This window comes from Amblyomma mixtum, chromosome 7 (assembly GCF_055824585.1).
Source record: "Amblyomma mixtum isolate Tamu chromosome 7, ASM5582458v1, whole genome shotgun sequence".
In the NCBI taxonomy this organism is placed as follows: domain Eukaryota; kingdom Metazoa; phylum Arthropoda; class Arachnida; order Ixodida; family Ixodidae; genus Amblyomma; species Amblyomma mixtum.
The window spans coordinates 72,605,257-72,624,680 of record NC_143018.1 but is presented as its reverse complement, the minus strand read 5'-3'; the positions used below and the strand labels follow the sequence as shown (position 1 = coordinate 72,624,680).

General features: G+C 47.7%; 1 protein-coding gene and 1 pseudogene across 1 annotated transcript; both read right to left on the bottom strand.

The window, feature by feature from the left end:
• Window positions 1–690: 690 nt before the first annotated feature.
• LOC149336474 (uncharacterized) lies at window positions 691–9,282 on the bottom strand (annotated as a pseudogene).
• Window positions 9,283–9,395: 113 nt separating this feature from the next.
• LOC149336473 (uncharacterized) lies at window positions 9,396–13,853 on the bottom strand. The gene has a single exon (XM_089554714.1). It carries the CDS (start codon window positions 11,494–11,496, stop codon window positions 9,937–9,939), a length of 1,560 nt encoding a protein of 519 aa, XP_089410840.1. The 5' UTR covers window positions 11,497–13,853; the 3' UTR covers window positions 9,396–9,936.
• Window positions 13,854–19,424: the final 5,571 nt, after the last annotated feature.

Below are 19,424 nucleotides of genomic sequence, written 5' to 3'. Positions count from 1 at the left end.
CCGTCTAATTCTTCCCACCGTCAAGCCATTTTACTTCAAGCTGTTGTGCACGAACGGCTCGGCCGCAAATCGCAACGGGCTGCCGAACGTACCTAAAGATGGCGTACCAATGCATTCCACTGTAGACTATAGGCGCTGTCCACTTGACAGTCTTTCCAGCTACCTTCACCGTATCCTCTGGCCTCTACGCCTACCCTACGTCAACGTGGAATATGTCCCCCTGCCCACACTATCCCAGCTTCCTTCTACCCGCTGACGAGCGTGGCTGGCCTCGGAGGCTGACGTCGACCAGACGTCACGTGCCCGCTTTTGCAGAAGAATACGTCTTAATTTGACCTTTAATGAAGTTTTCATCTCTCTGTCCCTCCGCAAGTACGCTGTTCTTGCAAGTCACTGCCAGCAGGCAACCACCTCAGTTGTTGCTATCATCATAAAGTGACGATTGTTCTTTGTACCTTCCAGACAATTATCCGTGGAACTACAATACCAAAAGTGAAACGTGAGGCGATGGCTTCAGCATAAAAGGCCAACCTCAAGGAATCGCAAGACAAGCACAATTTGTTTAAGCTGAATGCTCACAATCCTTTAACTTTCTACTGCAGTGTCTGATAGAAAAACTTATTTCAAACACAATTCGTACCTGCAGAAATCCGTATCCTAAAATGGTGGAGACAAATGCGTAAACGCTCTTTATTGAAGCTGCGGTACGGGCGTAGATCCCTCCTAGATGTCCTTGATGAGCTTCCGCATGAAGGCATTTCGCTGGTCGGCCGAAGTGAGTGCAAGGCGCACCGGGCACCTCCAGAAAGTGGATGCGTGGCACCCGCGACAGTTGCTGCACCGTGGCTTGTTCTTCTGGAAACAGTCCTCGTACAAGTGGTTGCCGGCGCACAGCCGACAGGAGACGGGATCTACGCAGTCTCTCGCGTAGTGGCCGAACCGCTGGCAGTTGAAGCATTGCATCGGCAGCTTCAGCCTGCGATGGGATCGGAATCATAGTTATCAGCAAACCTCACTGCCGAAGGAATACGGACAGTGTTGGCCAGAAGTTTTCGAATCATGTACTGGCGCATTTATGGTGACCCTGGAAAGTTCAATGCTTGTAAGGTGAGGAGAACCCTCGTCCTTACTATTCAATACCTTCCGATTATGAGGGACATCGTAAATGCTCCGGTACACACCTCTTCATATGTGCCCTCCTCGACACAGCCATAGTGCTACTGGGCTGGGCCGGTAGCGTTCCGACTGGCGTATTGAATGTTGGGAACTTGCTGTACGTGCAGGGAACGGTTCAAAACGCAGGTGCTCAAAATCCAGTTGTGAACAGTGAAAAGATCTATATGGCAAAAAAAAAAGAGAGACCTTGTTACCTGAAAATTTTTGACCCAGGCTGCACACCCGCGCTGATTACGACTTGGAACGCAAGAGATACGGTTGGAGATTTCTCCACAACCTATTGAGAATACAGTGAAAGTTGGTCTCCGCGTCCCGGCACAATATTCCCAACGCTGTTGAAACACAACCAAATGTCAGAACAAAAGGACATTAGTCGGCCCACTAGCAAGTTTTCGAACATTTCTTCGATGAAATAGAGAGGCTTTCTATTAGATTCGAATAAAGAGTGGTTGAACCTGTGTGGGATTGCCAGGAAGTACGAATTCCGTATTAGTCACAACTAGGGTTAAATCTTCACGAGCGTCTTGCCTCAATGAAGATGGCTCAATTTCTGTCGGTCAATTTTTAAACGCCCCTTATAAGGAGCTCTTTGTGAGGCCTCGCTTGAAATGACCTTTTCTCAATGTAGGCACAAAGATACCTTCATGCTTCCTTACCACGTTCTTTGCCCTGGACGCATGCTTCACTGCACAACCACTGGTCCGCTCCGCATCGAGTCGCCCTGGCTCCGAGACGAGGGCGACTCCACTAGTTACCGCGACTACGAGTTCAAAATGGTGCCTTCGTCAACGCTATACTCTTCGCATTCTCGGTCTGCAGGCTCGACTTCGCCAGGTTTGTTTTCTGTGGTGGTGTATGCGCACTAGTGATGCAAAACTATCGGAAAATTGACTATCGATAGTATCGATAGTTTTTTTGAAAATATCGATAGTGTAAAAACTATCGATAGTGATACTATCGATAGACTATCGATAGTATTATCGATACTCTACAATCAATAGTATTATCGATAGTCTACAATCGATAGCGATACTATCGCTAGTAGTACTATCGATAGTGTTGCTATCGATAGTACGACCAGCGATATAACCGCTATCGATAGCAAGACTATCGATAGTGAAACTGTCGATGGTAAGATTATTGATAGTAACAATATTGATATTATGCATTTGTTGGCCAGCGATATAACCAAAACATTTGCGATACCTGATTGGTTTGACAGTCTCATGTGCCTTAATGTCCCAAAGAGACTGAAGCTATGATTGATGCCGTAGTAGAGGTTTCCGGGTAAATTTCGACGAGCTGTGGTTCTTTAACGTGCACTGGGACAGTTCGGAAAAATACCTGTAACTGCATCCGATGAAACAGGAAGCACTGGGACAGTTCGGAAAAATACCTGGAACTGCATCCGATGAAAGAACAAACAGTGCTTGTGCTGCCTTGCTGACGTAACCGCTGCAGAAATGGTTTTCGCACACATGTTTACGACTAGGACATTCGCACGCTCACATTTTATCCAGCAACTCTACGAAGGGAACGTCTGCAGAGCTCGGTGACACGTAAGCCGCGAAAACGGGCGAGTCCTGTCAGTTACTCATACCATCACCTTCACGCCACACACTCGGGAAACCAAGTTAGGATGCAGTGGGTATGCGTAGTTGATTTTAGAGTATCGATAGTTCTATATATTACAAGTAGTATCGATACGGCTATCGATAGTACTATCGATAGTCTTTTTTACCATCGATAGTTCGATAGTGAATCAACTATCGATAGTATCTATAGTAATATCGATAGTTTTGCATCACTAACGCGCACACCTGTCTCATACAGTGATGTGCTTCCATCTGTTGTCTTCTGTTTGTGGAACCATCATCAGGTTGCGTATTCCGCCGCCCTCGTCATAACCCCCAAGCCCCTCTTAGGTCTCGCACTTTCCTACTCCCTCCTCTCTCCTAATAAAGGTAGGAAGGGGGATTTCTCTCTCCAATTTGCACCTGCCAGGATCGGCGGGCATTGAATTTATATTATTTGTATGTATTTTAAATTAAATTTCGTTCATTAAGTTGAATAAGTAAGTTCACGAAGTATACTAATTAAGGTCTTAACGGCTGACGCTGTAGATTCCAGGTTCCAGGGCAGAATGCAGGGATATATGTGGCTACTCTTAGTGCTATTAGCCTGTATTATGTTGTACTACCATAGTGCACTATGTAGATCATATTTCATTACTTATGCACACTGGATTACATTCCACATTATCAATTTTTGTTTGTTGAAATATTTTTGTGTACTGATAAACTTAACTGATAAACTTAATGCAGTAGGTAGACATTGGTTTTGTGTTATTACAATTCAAATAAGTCAGTTTCCTTTTCCTTCTACAGAGAGATTAGAGTGTAACCTAAGACGGTGTGCATCTTACTGTATTTGTACTGATGTGTAATACTTGATTCTGCGTATGATGTATAATCATATTTACAGATGTGCTGTCTATGCTGTCAGGGGGCATAGCCTACTGAGGCACCATCCGGGCCTTTGCTATTGCCTCCTGAGCCAATTTGCATTAAATTGTCTCAAATAAAAAGAAAGAAAGGAAGAAAGAAAAAGAAAGAAACCAAAGCTATAACTGCCTTCGCTGTAATAAACTCTTTGCCATATTCACATTTCAGCACAAATTTTACCCAGTGGCACCACTCAATACACCTTGTTTACTTGAACAGGGTGAGCTCACGGGCTAGTTGGTTATTCATAATAATTTTTTCAACAGCGCAAGCTACACAAGGACACAAGACGAGGAAACACACACACGAGCGCTGAACTGCAACTTTATTTGAGAAAAGGCGCCAACCTCTACATATATACCCTCAAGGATCCGCCCACTAGGGTAAAACCTAAAATCACTGCACGTGTCAAGCCACAAGCAAGAAAAAATATTCAAGAGTTAAGCATACAATACAAGGGTGACCAAGACCGCAAAAAAGAAGAAAGATTACAAGAAGCAGCGAGAAGAAATTATTTCACTTGCCCTTTTTTGCGTAACAAACAGTGGGCAGAAATCGTTTTTAAAAGTGGTAAAAACGATTTCTGCCCACTGTTTGTTACGCAAAAAAGGGGCAAGTGAAATAATTTCTTCTCGCTGCTTCTTGTAATCTTTCTTCTTTTTTGCGGTCTTGGTCACCCTTGTATTGTATGCTTAACTCTTGAATATTTTTTCTTGCTTGTGGCTTGACACGTGCAGTGATTTTAGGTTTTACCCTAGTGGGCGGATCCTTGAGGGTATATATGTAGAGGTTGGCGCCTTTTCTCAAATAAAGTTGCAGTTCAGCGCTCGTGTGTGTGTTTCCTCGTCTTGTGTCCTTGTGTAGCATGCGCTGTTGAAAAAATTATTACCTTGTTTACGCATGACTTCGTTGTGTAAAGTTGCGAAACAGTGCCCTTACCATTCGTTGCAATCAGTGTTTGCCTCCACTTTTTAGAATTGTCGTGTGTATACTTGCGAGTAGCCTGGTATGTAATAGGCAGTTGGTCACGATGGCCAGACGGTTACAAGCCGAGAAGCTTCAAAGCCTCTGAATGCGGGTTTCATTGCATGGACAGTACGACACCCTTTCAATTTGTACTGAATGCTGTGTTCACAAACTTTTACTTTTCTATAGATCTCCTCTGCATACGTTTGAGTGGACATGGGGAGAGAGATCAAGGGCTCGTTTGCCATACGCAAGAAAGAATTTAACGGTCAGCGAAACCAAACAGCACAAGGGAATATTTCTATCTTTTTTTTAATTTGTGGTGTTGATGAACAGTAAATTAGTTTGGTTTGGTTTATGGGGTTTAACGTCCCAAAGCGACTCAGGCTATGAGACGCCGTAGTGAAGGGCTCCGGAAATTTCGACCACCTGGGGTTCTTTTACGTGCAGTGACATCGCACAGTACACGGGTCTCTAGAATTTCTACTCCAAAAAAATTCCGCCGCCGCGGCCGGGATCGAAACCGCGTCTTTTGGGTCTGCAGCCGAGCACCATAACCACTGAGCCGACGCGGTGGCGAACAGTAAATTAATAGTGTACCTATTTTATAGCTGAAAGAGATTTGATTCCCAAGCAGACGAAATTAATAGTGTACCTATTTTATCGCTTAAAGAGATATGATTTCCAAGCAGACGAAATTAATAGTGAACCTATTTTATCGCCGAAAGAGATTTGATTACCAAGCAGACGAAATTAATAGTGTACCTATTTTATCGCTGAAAGAGATTTGATTTCCGAGCAGAAGCTTTTCTTCTGCTTTGTAATGAATTATCTTTTAGCCATAAAGTATTTACGGGAATAATGTAGTACCATTTATCAACACCACACATTAAAAAAAAGATAGGAACATTTACTTGTGCTCACCGGTTTCGATCACTGTAAGCTTCCTTCGTCAGTATACGTTTGGCCCACTTCGCAAGACACGTGGTGGATGAGATCTACACCCAAACAATAACAAACTGAAAAGGCAAAACATCATCTGAATACGGGCCTCATTGCGTGGACTTACGGCACAATGTCATTTCCCTTGCTACTTAAATCTACATTGCCCCAATTTTTAGAAATCCTGCTTATACCTGCGAATGACCTGGTACGATACGTGGCCGATGGTCACGGACTGCGGCAGCCGCTGGTCTGGCAGGAATGCTAGCACCACCGTTCCCGTGAGCATGCGGCCCACGGCGCCGTTGTCGTACCGGAGGTACCCCGCCTGACGCTTGGCACAGATGACACCTTCGTCCTCGAGTAGCTCGAACAGAGCGCTGTCCGAGTAGCGCCTCGGCACGCCCCGGATGTAGCCGACGGTGTCCGTGTACCCTTGCGCTATGCTGCACTGCACGGCCACCCCGCCCACGTCTTCCATCTGCAGGAGGTTGCTGGCGGCTCTCGGGGACTTCACGAAGACCCGCAGCCTGCCATTCTTATCGATCCCTTGGGCGCAAACTTCCTCCAGCGCCGCCTGGTAGACGCACTGCGTCACGTAGTCGTAGTCGATGTTGTTGAAGGACATATTGCTGTTTTGTACCTTGATGTTGATAGGGATTGGTAGGGGCCACTTGAGCTTTTGCTCTTTCTGCTTGGCGGCGTCCAAAGAGGCTTGCAAGTTGAGCGACTTTGCCTTGGTCGCGTAATCGTTAGGAAACAACCGAGGACCGATTTCAGGGGAAGTGGTAATGTCCGCCGCTTGCGTCGCTGTCTCCTCAGAGGTGGCGTTGCTGTCGTAAGTGGTCGCAGTTGGGACAGAGCTGCCGTCCTCCTCGAGGTGACCAGAGGAAACTTCCACAACACTCGCCGAAATGACGCCCTCGGTTGGTTCGGGGATTGTAGCCGGTTCGATGATGCCGTCTTTTGTTGAGCCATACATGGAGTCGTGGCTTGCACTATCTTGGTTATTGCAACCTGGGTTCTGAGAGCCGCCACCTTGCGCAGCCGCTGTTGCACTTGAATTTTGGGTATCGCTGTTGATGAGCTCGGTAGGTGGGATTTGGTTGCTGCATTGGGTGCTTGTGACGGTATGGTTCCAGAAATTTACGCAAGGATTCGTGAACAAAGAGCCATTCGTCACTGAGCTGCAGTTTTGTTCATGCGGAGAAGAATAAAACGTGTTGCCAGTACTGCTTTTGTCGCTAGCTGCCGGAACGTTTACAGTTGAAGGCAAGGCTGAGTTTGTGCGATCAGTGACGTTGTACTCACCAGACTCAAATTGGCTGCTGCGCTGAAAGCATGGGATGTTCGGGCTCGTAAAGAATGTGCCAGGGTAGGTGTATGCGGCGCTGTTCGGGAAAGAGTAAAATTTCTGCTCGCACGGAAACAGCAACGACGCGTTGTTGCTTGAATCGCACGCAACTTGCGCAGCGGCTGATGAACTCAAGGTTGGGAGACTGCTGCAGCTGAATCCCTCTGAAACGATTCTGCTGCTGCCTTGGATGTTTGCGAGGTTAAGAGCTGAGAAGTACAGTGCGGGGTTTGAGCACGCAGAGCTACCCTGGACAGAGCCACAGTTCTGCACGCGTGGAACAGAATACCACGTGTGACAATCCCCGTTACTAGCGGCACTGCTGCCATCGAATTGGCCGCAGTTATCACCTTTTATAAAGCACTGACCAGGGCTGTAGGGGCCAAATATGCTGACCATACCGCCATTATTAGGCAACGCGAAGTTGCCTCTGGGAAGAAATCCACAGATCGAGTTACTGTGCAGGCTTGAGCTGGGCAGAAAGTTATTGTCCCCAAGACTCACTGGGTTTGATGTAGAATTGTCGACTTGCTTTCTCCAACCGGCTTGTGCAAAGTGAGATGCTTTTGGAGAGGGAAAATGGGAGACATCGCCACTGTCGTCACTTTGCACTGGAAGTGAGTAGGTGTCCTCGGAACTCCATGAGTCGTAGCCTGGGCTGCAGGTAGCGCTGTTGACGACGCTCTCCTGACTTGTGGAAACATCGTTGACTTGGCTGTATGCGTGCAAATCAGCGGCCTCTCCGCCTTGGTTACTCCAGTGTGAAACTTCGTAGCTGTAGTGACTAATGCGACGAAAGTTTCCACTTGCAGAGGAAGGTACTGACGCCCTGGATGTTGTCCCGCTGTCATCGCGTGTGCCCTGAGAGAGAGGAAAGCAGTTGCTCCTTCTTCCGACCTGGGTACCAGCAGACTCGCTTCGAAGAGGAGTGGATGTGCCGTCGCCGTACGACGAGTAGCAGCTGAAACCCGACGATAGTGGGTTTTCGAGACGCTGTTTCTTCGGCGGTGGCTGCTCGTGCAGTTGGGGACCGTGCAAACCGTACGTAACGGAAGACTTCTTCGGAAGCATCGTTGTGACGGCGCCACTGACGAGCTTCTATCCACTCCACCAGCCGACGCTGTATCGGTTTAGTGAGCAGCTCTATCGCTCACTGCGCTAGTACGAATGTGAAAAGACTTTCACGCCATCTCCCGTACCTAGACCTTCTTTATCACTCTATCTCAAAGAACGAATCTCGCAGCTAGTGAAAAAAGAAAAGGTGCTTCATGAGCCGAGCGGCGCTTCCCGCTGGAAGCATAGAAACAGTTGGTCTCCTAGCGGTCTGCTGTAAGTCACTGTCGTTCAAGCAAGTTTTGATTGTTTTCTCGCGTCCTATTCCCCTCGGTCTTCATTCGCTAGTCGGGCTGCCACGATCGCTGGATCGATGCTAATAAAAACGCTTTACATATGGTGTGTCATCTACGAGTGTGAGTAATTTTGAAGAATAGGCGAGCGCTTTTTTGAGTGTAGCATTGTCAGCAGTCTCATGTCTCAGCATCAGAATACAGCTGAGACATGCTAACTGGCAGGCTCGTTCGCTAATATATAGAAGTTAACTTTTTAACTGTTATCGTTGGGCTCCTTATTTTTAACCAGGCGTGCAGCCCACCGTAAGTTCTATCCGCGTAAATTTTGGACTTTTGAAAATGCCATTCCCGTCGCCGCTGTAGTATAAACAGTTTTGGAGCCGCACACGGCCGAAACCGAAACCACGCGACCGGAAACTGCGCTAACCACGCCTATGAGCGAGCGTCACGCAACGACGTGCCTGTCACGTGCTCATGCACGCCCGCCACTCCCAGTCGAGCGCTGCATGAGCGCAGCAAATGGAGCACGTTACACCCACGAAAAAAGGACAGTGCATATTGAGGACCAGGTACACTACATTTTCAGGCCCTGTTTGTTGCCATTAGCGGAACACACGACCTTGGGGGCAATTCGACCACCCAAGACATGGCCAGTGCACTTTAGTTTTATTACAGAAATACTTTCAGCCGCTTTCATTTTCAGCGGGCTCTGACGTCGGAAGAGAGCACACTGCAGCCACCTGAGCTCACAGCTAAGCCGTTGTGATTCGATAGGCAACCAGCGAGAGCTAAGCACGCCTACAGAAACTCACACAGACATGCAGGCATAAAGACAAGTTCAGGATTTTGTGTAATAGGTGGCACATGAACGATTTCTGCGCAAAGAAAAAAAAAACAGTTACGCATTAACGCTTTCCACACTCACTGACCACAGGTTACAACATTCATTTTAGAAATACTACGTACTATACCGTGGCAAAAGCAAAAGACCCCACCCTTCCTTCTTGTTCCGAGCCCTGCCGCACTACATTGTGGCGCCACCAGACCAAGTACTCCTTGTGTCGAGACTGGGCCGGTCTAGACCCCAGGAGTATTTGATTTGGTGGCGCCACCGTGCAGTGCGGCAAGATACGAACACGAAGGGGAGGGGTGGTCCCTTTTGCTCACGATAGTACGTGCGAAATGGGCGTTGGTAAAGAAAATTTTTGCCTCCACATGTACCGCGGACAGCACGCTGCATATTACTATTCCTGTGAAAAATCAGGCATGGACCAAAAGGCCAGCAGTGGCGGTTCTGGCAAGGAGACAGTAAATAGTTTAGTTTCCGCGGCACTCACAGGAACCCTCAATAGGGCTTTTGGTAGGCTAGTTGGTGCATGAAGTCCCCGATTGAATCCCCTGAAAGGCGCAGAGGTTGTGGGTGTAATGTATCCGCAAACACCACAGAATGCAAATGGTACGCGCAACGAAGACTCACTACGAGTGTCATTTCGGTGTTTCTGTCGTTCTGACGTTATTGTTTCCTACGTCTTATAGTCTGACTCGTCCAGCTTTGGACCCTATAACTACAAGCTGGGCTTGTAAACAGACAGACTCCACGATCTCGGTCAAGTCTTCCTTCACTTTATTGAGGTACCAAAGAGGCTCACTGGAGGGCCAGATCGAACCTCTTCTTGCGGCACGCCTCCTGCCTTACGGGGCACCGGTAGTGGACGGCCGTGTGCGGGCCGCGGCAGTTTGCGCACCGCGGCCGCTGCTTGTACGTGCAGGCGCTGTGGTGGTGCGGTCCGGCGCACGTGCGGCAGCGTATCCTCTTGTGGCAGGCACGGGCAATGTGCCAGAATCCGTGGCAGTTCCGGCACTGGACGGGAGCCTCGACGTACGGCTCCACGGGAAACTTGAGGAAACCTAGGCGCACATGAGACGGCAGCTCCTGGTCGTCTCGGAAGGTCAGTATTACCGTGCTCCGAGTGATGCGTTCGTTGGTGCCGTCACTCTTGCGCAAATTCTTCATCTGGCGGCGCGCAGATACCACACCATAGCGGGCCAGTTCGGCGACCATTTTGGTTTCGGTGTAGTGGAAAGGCACGGTTCGGATTTTGCCGAGGTTTTTGGAGTAGTCGCGTGGCACGTGCACGGTGACGGGCACTCCGGCGACGGTGGTCAGCTTGAGGAGCTTCTGGGCCATCTCTCCGCTCTTGACGTAGAGCACGAGAGCGCCGTAGTGGGTAATGCGGTGGCTAACGATTTCGTCGCCGGCGACGGCGCGCAGGTCGCGGGCGAAGTGGTTTGGGTTTACGTCCCAGAAGGACACACCCGGGAGCGTTATGTTGAAGACGACGGGCACTCCGTGGGTGTCTCGCTTCCGGTAGATGGCTTGCGTAGTGTTACTTTTCCCTGCTGGATCGACGTTGTAGAACTGGCCGTCGGGAAGTGGTGTGATGAGCGCTGGGCCAGCTTCCGGAGTGGTGCGAGTTCGGAGGTAGTCGCCGCGCGCAGCTGACCAGGCAGTGTCTCCCTCTGCCGGCGTGAACCTCAGCACGGTTCCGTCGAGAAGCACTGTACACACCTCTGTGGGCTTTTGCTTGCTCTCCAAATTTCCACTCGTGGTGGGCTGAGTCTGTAAGACCGAGTCCCCCTGTTCATTCTTGTCCGAAGCAGCGTTGTGGGCACCCTGACCTGCTGCGGCACCCTTCTCTCCAGGCGCACGAGAATCATTCAAGGTTGCGTTATCCAAAGGTGTTGACGTCCATGTGGATGTCCGATGTTGGTTAGCGACATGGATCGAAGTGAGGTTACTGCTTTTATCGGTGGTCAATGATGTGCATTGAGACATTTGGAGGGGCTTCACAAAGCAGAGCTTTGCTTCAACTTCTTTACCCACGGTGTCCGTACTTTCGATGGATGCTATCTCATCAGATGAACTCCAGACGGCCATCCCAGATGGAGTGGAAGAGTTTGACGGTGGCTCATAATGGTCATTTACTGGCACTTCAGTCGAGCAGGGCGCTTCAATCTCCCGGTCTTTGTTCCTCACAGACAATGAAGTAGACTCTTCGTTCAGACTCTTCACTTCTACGCCCCTCTTACCCTTGGTGCCTCCCGACGAATCCATGACGTCACTTTTAAACTCCATTGACATTTCCTCGAACTTTGGGTTAACATCCAGCGACGATGACTGTTTCGGAACGGTTTCAGTCGACATGGAAGCGGTGATCACGACTTCAGAATGCACCAAGCGCCTTAGTAGAGACAACAGGGTGACAAAATCACAGTGCTGGTGGCTTACGTTCAGACTTCGCTCAAACCACCGGCGTGGGTGCTTGTACTTGAACACTCACTCGAAGGCGCACTCAGGGTCGCTATGAATAGGAGGGAGATGGGTGAATGCGTGGAATTTCTGCGCTACTCGTTAGCGGCGCAATTTCCGCGTTGGTAGGAGCAGCCGGAGCGCTTAGTTTGAGAACGTTGCTTTTCGCGAGGATGCGAGAACAATGCAAGCTCTTAAATCGGAGCAGGCTACAGCACCCGGTGCAGAATTTATTGTGGGTTTGAGCAACTGCTGCGCAGTGAATGCTTGATTCTATTCCGCAGAGCCGCTATGCGCTTCTTTCATATATGCATATACCGGGTGTGTAAGCGAACGCTATTGAAAATCCATTCAAATACAGACAAAATTTTTTGAGGACAAAAGTGGAAATCCAATAGCAGGCGTCAACATTCTGAAAGCCGTTTAATTAGCTGGCTAGTTCACTGAAATTAACTGCTGAAATTTTTAATTTAACGCAGTCTGGTGGCTAGGGACAAAGCATAATTCTTAGCCAGAGACAAAACGATTCATATTAGTTTGGAAACGAAAAAAAAAAACGTCGTTCCAAGTCTTGCAGCGCCAGAAAGTATAGCGTTATTTTTTTTTCGCGTAAAAACTGCTTTAATAAACTGCTACAATAAATACTGCTACAGCAAAGTCCGAAGGAGAATAGTTCTTCTTGGACCAGGTGGCTCCGGTGAACACTCTCAAGGCTCGGTTAAACTACACAAAAATAACCCCGAAAGCCTTAGCTCAGTTGGTATAGAACACGGGACGCGAAATTCGGAGTTTGTGGATTCGGATCCCACCGGCGGTATGTGGTTGTTTTTTCTCTTGCTTTCTAATCAGTTTTAAACGTTACCCTATTAATCTCCCATTAAAGAACACTACAAATAAAAAAAATGAAAACATCCCCTATGCACCTTGGTTTCGGTCACTTTTGGCTTCCTTCATGTATGCCATAATGAGCCCCCCCTTTTTCCTTCCCGTGTCTGCTGTATAGAAATTGGGAAAGGCAGGTCAGGGAAGAATCACTATATGATTAGTCAAAAGGCTGTGCCAAGCTCTTTGAAGCTAGGTCAGGGTGTCTTAGAGCGCGCTGTTACAGAAAAAAAAAATTATCCAACAAGATAACACATGTGCAGTGTGTAGGTAAATCTGTAGGAACAATTGACCATGCATCTTATAATTGTATGTGGTGGTATCCATCCGGATGTCGATGCAGGCACAGTCACTCTTCCTGAAGCCCTATGGTGTAGAGAATATCATCATCATCATCAGCAGCAGCATGACTACGGCCACTGCATAGCAAAGGCCTTTCTCATGTCTCTCCAATTAACCGTGTCCTTCGCCAGTTGCGGCCACCGTATTCCTGTAAATTTCTTAATCTCATCCGCCCATCTAACTTTCTGCCTCCCCTGCTGCGCTTGCCTTCTCTTGGAATCCACTCCGTTACCCTTAAGGACCAGCGGTTATCTTTCCTTCGCATTACATGCTCTGCTCAAGCCAATGCATTTCTTCTTCTTGATTTCGACTAGGATGTCATTAATTCGCATTTGCTCCCTCGCCCACTCCGCCCGCTTCCGATATTTTAACGTTATACCTATCATTTTTCATAAGTGGAATATGAGCAATCACATAAGAAAGTTCACTCACCCCGAAAATGCACGGTATCTAAGGCAGCCACTGAGCCTCCACTAGTCATAACCATCACCAGCTGTCAGGTGAAGCACCCACAAAGTGGTCTAATCTACAAGTTCTTCTAAGGTCTCACACGACAAAACTACATTAGCAGGCCAACGAGGGGTACAGAAATGGAAACCAGCCTGCAGTGGTAGAGCTGCCAACGCGATGGTCGATGTTTATTTCTGACTTTATAAACACTGCCAACCTTTGTACAAGGCCATAGGCAGGGGTGGGCAGTACACGAAAGGTTAACAAAACGAAAAAAAAAAAGGAAACGAAGGCTTCAGCGCAAAAATGGATCAAAAGCAAAAAAAAAAGTGACAACTTGCCTTCAACAAGCAGTGCATCTCGACCAGACAAACATTACCGTACTAGCCAGCAGTTAGAAAACCATGAACTCGCTCTGATAGCACACAGCCAGTCCAGCCAGGCCCGTACGGTAAGCACGAACGACAAGACCCGCTTTGAATCGATGCCTCGACGCAAAAGCCAACGCGTTACTGACCCTACCATGGGGCCAGTCTTTTCTCATATGAGCACATGAATTGGTGTCGCAATTAAGGCTATCTTCTCAACGATCTCTTCACTCATTTATTTCTGGTTAAATTTTCAGAGCCCTTTGCTACGACGTTCCCGATAGCCTGAGTCGCTTCGAAACCTTAAACATCCCTATGCCATAAACCATTTATTTCTGGTTAGTGCTACTGCCACTGCCATATAAAAGCCTCCTAGCAATCACTCGTACGTTGCACGGTCAATTAACTCGCAGAATAGCTATTAAGAAATTAATTTTCTCTTTCTAAAAAAAAAAAGCGAAGTTGGCTAAGAATCAGGCCATGGTGGAGGGAGGCCGATTACGGTAACAGATACGCAGCGCCATTAGGCGTTCCGAGAACTTGGCCCTCCATGTTGGTTCGGATGAGAAAACGACGTTTTAAACGTAAAATGCCGATGCGCTGTCGTTAACGCTGTGCCCTATGCGAAGACACTAGGGTTTCGCTATGCAAAGACACTACGTTCCACCTTATATTTTTTTTTTATTTTTTCTACTCCATGCCAACGTTTTAGTAACGCCAAACGCCGCGCAAGGTGTCGCGTGTCAGCACACAGTCCTGTGCTCAACTTTCGCTTCCTGCGTCGATTTTTCACAAAGCTTTCTAGGTGATTCGCGTTTAAATTGAGATACGGATCAGAGTCTTTGTTGTCTGTGATAAAAATTACGAGCCGATTCGTGCATCTACTAACTTTCCGATAGGGCGTAGTCACTCAGACGTCAACATATCGTCGCACACTTGAACAATATAACTGAGGAGTCGAATTTTGTTGCGAAAGCAGCACTACGCGAGCCGATGAGCCATTTCGCCGAGTTGACGAAAGGCCATACTGCGCATGCGCGAGGAGCAGTGACGTCACATGGCGCACAGCTGGCGCGCCGCCGCCGTCGCTCGGCGGGTGACTCATACCCCTGTTACACGGGCGTTTTCAACGGCAGTTCAGTTGACCGTCAGTTGAACTGAACGGCAGTTAGCAGTGTTACACGGCAGCGCTAACTGCCGTTCAAATCTCAACGGCAGTTGAGTTCGACTGAGATCGGGGGTCCCAGTTGAACGGCCAACTGACAAGATGGCGTCCAACGGATAAAAATATTTCCCGTAGTGGATTGTCTTGGCTCAGTGTATTGCGGCAAACTAAGAAAACACTCCAAATAAAACTGGTGACGCATTAAACACAGGTAGACATAGCGCGTGCGTCGAGCAGTCGAAGTGAGAAAACACAGAAAAACGACGACGACCAGCGAACCGACCCACATCGGATAGTCTTGGCTACGAACCGACATCGTCACGCAAATTTTTGCCCAAAAGCAAAAAAAAAAGGCACAAAATTTGTCGCTATAGGAAAGAATATGTACAAGACGATCATTTATTACACACAAAAAATTGTATACGCTGTTTTTCTTTACTTTCATTTCGCTCTAGAGGCGACGTCACGTGGTTAGTGTGCAAACTGAACTGAACGCGAAGTGCTCGTGTAACAGCAAGCGAATCCAGTTGAAATCAACGACAGTTGAAATACTCAACTGAGGGTTAACTGAACTGCCGTTGAAAACGCCCGTGTAACACGGGTATTAGAGGTGCCGCCGTCGCGCTAGCGTGCCGGGGCCGCCTCCGCTGCCGCGCGCTCTCCATCGCCTCTCTCTCTCTCCTCGTTGCTTTCGCAGTCCTCCAGGTTTAACCAGTGCTAAACCACTGCCAATTTTTTTTAGAACTGTTTTCACGGCGCCCTCTCGGCAGCGCAGGTGGCCTAGATTGCCGAATCACTGTTCTCGCGTCCTTTTAACATTCGGCCAGATAGAGAAGAGGCGTTTTTACCATGTTGAAACGAAACCCCTGGGCTTTTTGCACATTTGGCGTTGATGTCCAAGCTACACTGCTTGCATCTCTTCCTCATAGTTCCAAATGAGATTTTTTTTTGTTTTTAAAGGTACCGAGCGAAGCAAAAACACAATACCAAAAGAACAACAAACTATACATAGCCAGAACCGGGTTGCTTACCGAAAGGATCAAGGCATGTATATGTATGACAGTGAATCTGCTCTGTTAAAACACTACGCGCCCAAAATAATGTGCAATAGCTCTGTACCGTAGCGCCATCTCTTAGGTGTGCGCACATACCAGACAAGTAAATTAGCAAAACTTTTATTCTGTTAACAACGAGTTGCATTTTCTGACTAAATCCCTGTGATAAAAAATGAAGTAGCAATAATTAATGTGGCGTTTTTCGTGCCATATGAGTCGATAAACATATTCTTAAGTAATTTTTTTAATTAAGACAATAAATAGCATGCACTTGACGAACATGAAGCGCAAGTTTTCGACGGAATCGTCACGGGCAGCTTCACCGCATGGCAGTAATTAAATGACTGCCATGAAATTAGTTATTTATTTACTTTTCGAGCTAATGTGAGATGTAATGAATTGCTTTCCTGCTATAATAGTAATGTAATCATTTATTTTGGCTCAGTGATTTCGCAGGAAAGTAAAGAATGATTTCGAAATTACTTTTATTGACAAGCATCGCTGCCCCTTTGTTTCTGCAAAGCTTTGGTCTCTCGCATGCCACGTAGGGCGTCTCAAAAAGTAGGAATGACAGAAGGAAAGCCTGGGACAATTAAGGCACTACGAGTGATGAAGGCGTACAGTGGTGGCGTGACAGTTACAGTTGCACCCTTTTTCCGATCTGCACTTTTATAGGCTTCAAGTATTACAGAAGATGCTAGTCATTTTTTCTTTACGTGCACCCTTGGAGGGAAGCTACGAATTCTTTACCAAAAGCTGCTGACGACCTGTCAAACTTTGCACTAGAATTACGGCATTCGCAAAAATAATTTTCACACCTAAGGGTGCCTTTCACGGCGTGTGTGAACCTGTTTCGGTGGAGTCACATTTAATGGCTGCATGGTGTTCACGGTGTGATTTTTTTATTTATTCGAAAAAGAAAAAGTTTGCTAAAGGAGGCCAACGTTCAGCAAACGAGCTTGCACCGTAACAAGATGCTAGCAAGTGCCATGTGTTTACGCCAGAAGAACACAAACAGGCATGAGCGTCGCTGGAACGAGTCACACAAAGTTACTGTGGTGACAGAGCTCCGCACGGAAGACACCACGGCTGCGCGCAATACCTATTTTCCCATGTCGCGCATACTTTCTCCAAGTTTATATATAGGCGCTTTGAGAGCCTCCATTTGGGGTCAGTTATTAAAGGTGCACTGAAGAGGAATCTGAACTCGTGTTTATGCCTCGAGAACTCGATCTACACGTTCTGAGCATTCTTAGCAACGTCAATTTATTGCCCTGTGTGGCCTATTTTCCTAATTAAATCGAATTAACGTCCGGCTCCCGCCTTTTTTTTTTAATTCTCCCTCGCACGGTGGGCGGAGTCGACCAACGCGTGGAGTGCCTTCTAGCCAGCTCCGTGGAGGCTTTGCTTTCGCTTTATTTTGTTTTTTAGGTTTCCGTGAATAAATAGTTTAATTCGCAGATAATATAGGCGCAAAATAAGCCCGCAGAAATAAAAATACGCGGGGACTATTTGCTTCTACGGACTACTACGTATTACTCGCCGATGGCAGAGCGGCAAGCCGCCGCGGGACTGGCTGAAAGGCACTCCACGCGTTGGTTGACTCCGCCCACCGTACGAGGGAGAATAAAAAAAAAGGCGGGAGTCAGAAGTTCATTCGATTTAATTAAGAAAATCAGCCACACAGGGCAATAAATCGAAGTTTCTAAGAATGCTCGGAACGTGCAGATTGAGTTCCCGCGGCAAAAAGACGAGTTCAGATTCCTCTTCAGTGCACCTTTAAGCTTAGCAGTTCTGCTAAAATAATTCAGTTATCACATTATGGCTGCGCAAATCGTAGTCGTAGCTGCACGCATCAAAGCTACAGCTGTCATTTACTGAAAGGCTTGAATAGCTCATATCATTAAAAGCGCGCTTGATTAAACAGCTGCTAAGTTGTACAAAAGATTTAAAAGCGTCCGGACCCCTTAGATACCTTTTGCACCCGAAGGAACTGCAACGCCTGTAGTTGCATTAACTGCGTTAACGGTGCTAAAGTGTCCAGCCCAGCCTTAACAAATAAAGGTGCGGAAAGGGTGCCCTCAATAGTGCTACGCCTTTAACGGTGCATTTTTTTTACTGTGCAGACTGTACGCACTTGGCGGTGCGGCCACGGAGACGACTGCACAGCAGAGCTGGAGGAAGTTTGCAAAGCTCAGGAGAGGCTCTGCTATCCTAGCTGCACGCCAAAAAAGTTTGCCGGAAGTCACGTGTTTTCGCAAGGACTGCTGGGAGTCTTTGGCCGACGGCGCAGCCAATGGTAACGCTGGTCGCACCGTCGTCGTCTGCTGCAATGCCTGCTGCGCATGCGCATACGAACCGATACTGCGGCCAAGTAGAAGGGGAACAGGGGGAGCCGGCTGCAAAAAATATGACGTAACCACCTCCCCTGAGTTATTTCCTTCCTCTATGACAACAGATGACTGTCCGCTACCGGAATTGTAGCCGTGATTTTATGCTTTCAGTCGATGGAAGCGCCGGGCTCGTGGCGCACGTATTCCTGAAAAGTAGTTCCAATAACTGTCGTTACGCGGTGATCCGCGAATTTTAAAATCAACGTGTTTAGAAATTAATAATGAATCGCTGGTTTCGTTTTACAGACTTCTAATTAGTTTGAATAACCAAATACATTCGTTCTGAGCATTGAACTCATTTACCGGAAACTTCCAAAAACGTTTCATGGTCCCTTTAAGACAACGTCAAGTACAAAAGAACCGAGTGATACCATGCGTTCGAGACCGCCGGTATCCTTGGTTGTCGGGTTGCTGTCTGCGTGTATACGAGAGGCGGGCAGGGCTCAGAAGTACAGCCTTTGTCAAAAGTAACCAGGCTGCATGGTTTGCTTCTAGCTCGTACAGTGGAGCCCTTACAGCTTCCCTGAAGCTTAAATGGTCGTTAAAAGTAAGGACTGGGGGTCTTCTTACCTGACAACACGTTTTGATCTTTAAGACAGCCACAAGGGATCCACTAAACAAGCTAGAAGCAAACCATGCAGCCTGGTTACTTTTGACAAAGACGGTACGTATGTCGCAAGCACCCTCCCAGCAGCAAGCTGTAAGGCTGTAACTGTGGCGACGAAGAGGCACATCACGGACGTGGAAGTGCAAAACGAGCCAGGAGCACATTCAGAGGGACTCTCGTGGTTACGGCGGCCAAGGGCCCAAGCAGTACAGTTACTCGGACCAGTATTGGAAATGTATTAGCAAATGGCGAAGGAGCAGAGTAAAACCACCTATTTCCTGGGGCCCGGTGGTGCCGGGTTACCCTCGTCGGCGCAGGACGCCAGGGAATAGGAGTAAATGCGCATGACGGCAATATTCTCGGACGCAGGCTGCATGGGTCAATTTCTCGGACTGCCGAAGTAATAAATAAACTGCTTCGCAGACTTCAAACGGTGGAGGGAGCTTCCTGAAGGGAGGCGTTGGTTCGCCTCCGATTTCTGCTTGGGTGAAAGTGACGACTGCTTGGCCGTGCTTCTGGTTCCTCTGTTTCCTTCGCGTTGTCTTATCTGCCTAATGACCC